At 38.5% G+C, this 7,896-nt stretch overlaps 1 protein-coding gene across 1 annotated transcript; it reads right to left on the bottom strand.

The window, feature by feature from the left end:
• Positions 1-1,085: 1,085 nt before the first annotated feature.
• On the bottom strand, positions 1,086-2,240 carry LOC149204593 (glutathione S-transferase U18-like). Its single transcript, XM_089394762.1, has 2 exons — positions 1,837-2,240; positions 1,086-1,738 (listed from the first exon to the last, which is right to left on the bottom strand). Exons 1-2 carry the CDS (start codon positions 2,167-2,169, stop codon positions 1,394-1,396), a joined length of 678 nt encoding a protein of 225 aa, XP_089250888.1. The 5' UTR covers positions 2,170-2,240; the 3' UTR covers positions 1,086-1,393.
• Between the last annotated feature and the right edge of the window lie 5,656 nt (positions 2,241-7,896).

The following is a 7,896-nucleotide window of genomic DNA, read 5'->3' as shown; positions in this document are numbered from 1 at the left end:
TCTCTCAACCATACATATTCCCCAAGATAATACTATCTTTTTTATACATAATGGTTTTGTTACTAGGTCCCTAAGATTTGATGCACCAATTGGATAGGAGAATTTTACTTTCCCACCCCTAGATGTTTTTAGAGAGGAGATAAACCCATGCATGGGGCACTAGCATTATAGAAAGCAACCCTCATTATGAACATATGAATAATAAGCCAAAAATTATCTCTTCCACCAATTCCACCAAGTGAAAAATTCTTGCCATTTCCATTGAATACCAAACCATTGAACTTATTAAATTCCACCATTTCACGTGTGTGATTCTATAAAAGAAATTACAAAATGGGTGTTATAAGAGCACATAATATCTAGAGTGGCCTTGAAAATTAGTTGGTGTTATGAGAGATACAAGTCTATGCATTCATAAAAGGTGCTTTTGTCTCATTTGTACCATGAATAACTATAGTTTTGGAGTTGTAGTTTCCTTTTAAGAAAAAAGTTCTAAGGCATTCAATATCTAATATTATTTCAATATAAAAGACTTGACCTTAGTCTTTAACTTTTCCCCTTTAATGAAATAATTTAAACTTAGATGACAAATATAAGGCGGAAAATCATTGTGTTCTTCTAGTTGGCTTATGAGGGTTTTGATTGGCGAATAATAATTACTTTGCTATTGGATCCAAAATTAGTTTTAATTCAATGGTATGCACCTCAGCGTCCAAAACATTTAACTACAAGATGAAGCATTTCACTACGAGAGGAAAATATTAACAAAGTATCTTCTTTTATGTTCTGAAAGATATTCAATAATAAAAAGCACAATCAGTGACATCCTAAAAATTAATACATAAATTCAACACTATGTCCTCTTTTATGTTTTGAAAAATATAATAACAAAATCACAATCAATAACATCCTAATAATCAATACATAAAATACATAAATTCATAATTTTATTGTTAGAGTGTAAATGGTACATTCTCTTAATTTAAAAATAATTAAAAATAGTAAGACAACATTGGTGCAAAATGATTGCACTCAAACATTAATTAAACATAATAAACTATAATATACACATATCCACCTTATGGGTACTTCAACCAAAATACGCTGATATAATATATCAAAATAATATTATAATGCTGAGTGTTACATCATCTTTATTGCCCACTAACTCATGCACGAATACACATGTGAATGTGAATTCACATCGATACATAAATACACCGTTCAAAACGTTGAAATAACATTCACATGATACATAAATACACCGTTCAAACCCACAACATTCATAAAACACAGGACCAAGGATAACACCCTTCTAAATATCATTTAGCCATTTCTCTAAATGTACTCCTATTATTGGTAAACCTGGTTCTCTCTAATTGCCCGCATGTGGTTATGTCAATTTGGCTCTCCAGCCCGATATAAATTCAAATATCTTGGCCCGATCGGGCAAAACATCTTTCACTCCATCGGCTTCAGAAAATCGATCCACCCATGCACTTAACACCGGCATTCTCTCCGCATCTATTAACACGAGATTGGTAACCTTCTCCAGCATTTTGATGAATACCAATAACCCACCCAATGAGATGTCAACTAACCCTATCTCATCTCCTCCAAAATACGCTTTCCCGGACAACGCTTCCTCCAACAAAAGAAAGTTTGCTACCGATTCCTCCGCAGCTTTCTGTTGCTGCTCTCCCTGCCCATTGAAAACTCCTAGAACAGATTGAGCGAACTGCAGCCACGAATACTCACAATTACACACAGATTACACAAAAGTGATTCAAACTTTCAAAACCCAAATGACAGATAACGAACGAGTGGATGAATTACCTTATCCTCTATAAAGGCAACCCAGAAGCGGGCGATGGCTCGGTCATATGGATCTTTGGGCATAAGATTTGGTGCCTTATTTCCCCATGCCTCCTCAATGTATTGCACAATAATCATGGATTCACAAACATACTTTCCACTGTGGATAAGCACTGGAATCTTCTTGTGAACAGGGTTTGACTTCAGTAGCAGCTCGCTCTTGTTGTGGATGTCCTCTTCGATGAACTCGTAATGGATCCCTTTAAGAGCAAGTGCCATGCGAACCCGCGCCGTGAAAGGACTCTTAGCAGCACCTAATAGCTTCACTTGCTCCTCTTCTCCACAACCCTCCATTGTTCTGAAATGTAATTTTTCTTTTAATGTATAAGCTGCTCTGATATATGTGTATCTGCCTCTGCAATGTCTACTTATATAACCATAATCGAGTAGCAGAAAACTTGTTCCATACGCCACCAAGATCGGATAGCCGGCTGTCCATTGTTGACTTTGATTCTACTCCTCTTTGGGTCAAAGACCGGATAGCGGGCTGTCCATTGTTGACTTTGATTCTATCCTCTTTGGGTATTGACTGGAACAATGGGTTGCTTCACGCACAAGCTAACCACAGCAGCCATGAAGCTACATCGGCAGGAACCAATCCTTTGACCTTAGGACATGGAGAAAGGTTAGATTAACCCGTAGGGCCATATGAAGGTGGAATTTAATATAATTTAATATATTGGATCTGGACGTGGACGTCGATGTGGAGTAGGTGAAAATGAGTTGTGGGTTAAGAGTAGTCCAAAATGGAATTTAATATAATTTAATATATTGGATCTGGACGTGGACATCGATGTGGAGTTGGTGAAAATGAGTTGTGGGTTAAGAGTAGTCCAAAATGTGGAAAGACATTTTCAATTTTTTCGAGTTGTGGGTTAAGAGTAGTCCAAAATGTGGAAGGACATTTTCAATTTTTTTTTATATTGGAGACTAGTTTCACTGGTTGTTAATGACTTATTTGATGATGGGATTGGGAATTGCAAGCAAAAAAAAACATGTGCGATTTTGCTCCTAAAATGACATCACTGATTTGATCTGTGTCAGTTGAAAATGGTAATAATGTCAAACAAAGAGTTGTTTTGAACAAGAACTTACGTAGAATGTTATTTTTTTTTGTTGTTGTTGTAACTCATCTTGTTGAAGCTGAAATTCAAGTTGGAGAAGCTCGATTTTGTATTGTGCATCTTGTAAACATGTTAGAATGTTAGAGACAGTGGCTTTGCTGATTTTGAGTGTATGTCAGTGGTAGAGACTATTTGAGTGTTTGATAACTCTAATAACTCATCAATTCAAGTAATTTTTCAACCATTCAAACTCTGAAAATGAAAGGTGTTAGTTTCAACTAAAAATGCACATATTTACAATGCAAATTGAACTCACTTAAAAAAATTACAAGTAAACTCAATGATTCTTCAATGGTAGACTGGGTCAATTTAGAAAGTGCAAACCAAAAACTTGTAAAGCAAAAGCAAGAATAATGTAGTAGAGGTATTACTTTCTAACAAAATGAAGTTGTTAGCTAAGCCTCCAAAGAATTTTCACATAGCAACATGAACTAGAGCATACACTTAACTAAGCCTCCAAAGAATTTGTACACAGCAACATGAACTAGAGCATACTAAGTCTGGATGTCTCTATGTCATTCGTTATAGGGACCTTTTTATCCTTTATGTCGTTTTTCTAATGGAGTAGTCAATGACATTTTTCCCGATACCTAAGATCACTCCTCTGTTTGTGCGACTAACTCCATGTTTGTGGGTAGCTTCTTGCTTGGGCAAATGTTGGCTATTTCTTTTTCGTAGGTTATCTTTTTAGTCTATGGGATTCAGTACTGATCAAAGACTATTCTGCTTGTGCACGATTTGGATCTTTGAATCTTGATCCCTGGTCATTTCATCCTTTTAGTGGATGTTGTGAGAGTTGATTCCTTTTGTGTGTATTTAGCTCAAGGTGGTAGTTTCATCCATTTTTAGTAGTTCCCATTTAGATAGATTTTTTATTATATTATACTTTTATATGGTGGCATGAGGTAAATTAAGGTAGTACATCATTTAGACAGTTGGTTCGGTAGTGCATTAATTGGATGGGACACATGTATATTACGTGGCACTAGGAGAATGCATCATTTATTTCAATGGAGAGAGATGGTTTTCCAAACGATGAATCCATGGATTTGGTTGCAATTAATATTGAAAAACAATTTCCATCAACTAGTGTCAGTCCTCAATTAAGGTCGTTGTCTCATTTGCTACAGGAGGGACTTAATGCAAAAATGTCTTTGACACAGATGGAAGATGAGCTAAACATAAGGTTGTCAAACTAGTAGGTGAGGATAGGGCTTTGACCTTTGGCCGAGATGTTATAGTGGGAAGGGTTATTGGTCTCTCTAAGAGGTGTCTAGTAGGTAGATGGGAGTATGGAGACTTGACTGTGCACCAAATGAAGCTATGGATTGACTTCGCTTAGGTGCTTGAACTCTGATATGCTCCTAAAATGAGTCTCTTATTAAATAGTTGGTTTTAATTTCATTTTTATTTATTTTTTTTAAGCTTGGCAGGTCCATTCCATTTTCTATTATATAATAAGCAAGTTTACACTACACAGATTAACCAATTGGCCTCAACATTCCCCAAGGGGAAACCAAGTCTGTTGGCCACCGGTCAGCATTGTAAGTCATCCAAAAACAATATTGTTTTAATCTTTTCCACCATGCTAGATACATCTCTATCTCATGTCCAGACACTACATAACTCTAAAAACTGACATTTGCAACATAAATATTAAAAGCTAACTGCATAGACCAAAATTATGCATGGGGATGAGACTAATCCTGTTGTTTTTCTGATGCAGATGCAAACGAAGTTGGATCCTTAGCTGATGCCCTTGGCATGCCATACAACTCTAGAATGCAAGGGATGGGGCAGTCAATTCTGTACATCCTGATATCCTGTTTGTGCACCTGGAAGAGAATTTTCTCCATGTCCTTCTTATAATTCAGCATTCCCTGAACTGTCACCGCCATACCCACGGATATTTGCTCCATCGCCTTGCCTAGTAGACTCTTCATTAACTAGTACAAGTACATCGTTTGCTTGAACTGTGTGATTCTCCCACGGGTGTTCCCTGGATCCAAAACAAGAGTCTTCCAATTATCCATATCTTTGTCTGTCTCACTTCCTTTCTTTACCTCCTCTTCCCATTATTCCAGCAATTTTCGAATGCCAGCATCTGTCCCCTCACGGTAAGCCTCTGCTACTTCAATGATGAGGTTCTCTACTGATTTCTGACCCCTGCGAGTTTCCGACGTGCTCAGCCCCTTATTTTTCTTGGGAGCTGGGCCTCTCCTGCCAGGCCCACATCCTCTTGCAGGACGGGCCATGACCTATTTTCCAAAACATTGTTGACACCTATAAAAAGTTAGATTCAAATTCAGAATTTTCGTAATACACCACCTTACTTGTTCATGTTTTTCCTCTCCTCCATTTCTCACCACATATGTGCAGGGGTGGGCCGAAGCCCGCAGATCCCGCAGGGGAGGCATTTTGCCCTTACCCTGTGCCCCACCATTGTTCCCTTCCCCCTTACTATGGGTTGTATGCAGGTCATCCCAACTCATCTCAAGTCGAGCCCACTGCCCTCCTTAATTCTAGTAGTACACCTGCAGTGATTCCAGATCCTTTCTCCCTCAACCCAAAGATAAATGGCTTTGCCTCTGAGGTCCCTCCAGCTAGCTTTCCATTCAGGATTCCTAGCCTTGCCATCAATCCTGTGCGGTTTCTAGCTACCCCCACCGTTTCTTTGCAAACTACAGATGTGGTTGCAACCCCAGCCCCCTGGCATCGACTACCCCCTGCCACTCTCTACAAATACCAACCCCTCTTGAATTTCGGTGCCGCTATACAATTTCCCCCCTACCTTAGTTACAGAGTGCATAACCTCACAATCTCACAACAAGCTTTCACCCCCCCTTGCAGTCATGGGTTTTACCCATTTGGGAGAAAGTAAAGACACAAAACCAGGCCATGGAAAGTAGTTGCCTCCCCCATTTCCAACACTAGCATTCTATTCCCCATATTTTTGAACTCTTTCCCCTCCTTTCCCCCTAGAATAACCCCAACCAGAACATGGATTCAATGTTGAAGCACAGTCGAATTACATACTCGATTTATGCAGGGATTCGTCCACGACCAAGGTTCCTCCCGTTCCGTTGACCTTCGACTGCTCTGTAGCACCACCCTTCTCCATAGTCTTTTTCTCTTGTGTTGCATGTCGAATGACCTCGCCTACTCCACCACCCAACCTTATCTCCTATCCCGCCACCTTTCCCACTTCCCCAACATGCATTCCTACCAACGGACACTGCACCCCCTACCTTGAGCATGTGGGGGATGACGTTTATAAGTGCCCAGGTACTAAGCATGGCTAGACTCAAGCTATCCCAACTAACGACCCGCATCCTGATCCAGAGTAATTTCATTTTATGATGAAGGAGGATGCTAAGAATATCCTTCAGCAACCTTGTGTGTGGGGAAGAAGCTTCTTAAGTCTCTAGTGGTGGTTGTTACATTTCAACCCACTTCTTCAAAAACCAAGGAGGAAGGTGTTGTGGGTTAATATGCTTGGGCTCCCAATTCAACTTTGGACTCGGAGAACTATGAAAATGATTTACAATAAAAAATGAAAATTCATCTTTCTAGACGACAACATGTTAATAGTCAAGGATAAAAGAGTCACATGGTTGATGAAACAGTTCATTTTATCCATGGGGGCTTCACTTGGGGACCAATACCATGCCACGTGGGTTCATATTGGGGGATATTTATTGAGGAAAAAATGACATAATATATTGGAGGATATATAGGGGGGAGAGGGTTTTTATGTTAGTAGGTATAAAAAATGGAGTCCAAAGAAAATGAAAAAATATAAAGGGGTATAAAAAAATGTTAACAAAAAAAATGGATACCTACAATATCTAGTGAAAGTAGGGGTTTTTAAATTGGGAAGGTGTATTGGGTTTATATTGGTTTATTTAATGTGATTTTTAGATGTATTTTCCAATATGTAGTCAAATTAAGGGTATTATTTAATATTCCATGAACGCACGTGATATGACAGAGGTTCATTGAGTGAAGCCCTTGTGATTTTATTGAGTGGGCTCATGGTGGAATTAGATTTAAGATGGGAAGTGAAGCATCATATGAAGCGAATTGACTATTGGATAGTTCCCTTCCATTGTTTTCCATGTCATGAGATGAGATGTCTCATTAGAAGTTCTCATGCCCATAATAAGTGGGAAAATCAAATAAACGATGTCTCTAGATTTTGGGGCACTGCACTCTGGATGTCTCTATGCCATTCATTATAGGGGTTTTTTAATCCTTTATGTCATTTTTTCTAGTGGAGTGGTCAACGACTATTTTTCCTAATACCTAAGATCACTCCTCTATTTGTGCAATTGAGTCCATGTTTGTGGGTAGCTTCTTGCTTGGGTGGATGTTGGCTATTTGTTTTTAGCAAGTTATGTTTTCAGTCTATGAGATTGTGTACTAGTCGGAGACTATTATTCTTGCACACAATTTGGATGTTTGAATTTTTATCCCTGGTCATTCAGCCTTTTAGTGGATGTTGTAAGAGTTGATGTCTTTTGCGTGTATTTAGCTAAAGGTCGTAGTTTGATCCATTTTTAGTAGTTTCCATTTATAGTGGGTTTTTATTATCTTATACTTCTATATGGTTTCATCAGGTAAAATAACGGTAGTACATCATTTAGAGGATTGGGATGGTGGTGGATTAATTGGATGGGACGCATGTAGATTATGTGGCACTAGGAGAATGCATCATTTATTTCAATGGAGAGAGATTGCTTTACAGGTGATGCATCCATGGATTTGATTTCAATTAACATTGAAAAAAATTGTTATCAACAAGTGTCGTTCCTCAATTAAGATCATTGTCTCATTTTCTACATGATGGACTTTATGCAAAAACGTATTTGGCACAAAACCATGCACATGTTCCTCA

Source organism: Pinus tabuliformis, chromosome 1_2 (genome assembly GCF_031772625.1).
Source record: "Pinus tabuliformis cultivar Carrire ecotype Pingquan chromosome 1_2, CPIR1, whole genome shotgun sequence".
In the NCBI taxonomy this organism is placed as follows: domain Eukaryota; kingdom Viridiplantae; phylum Streptophyta; class Pinopsida; order Pinales; family Pinaceae; genus Pinus; species Pinus tabuliformis.
This window is presented reverse-complemented; position numbering and strand designations above follow the sequence as displayed.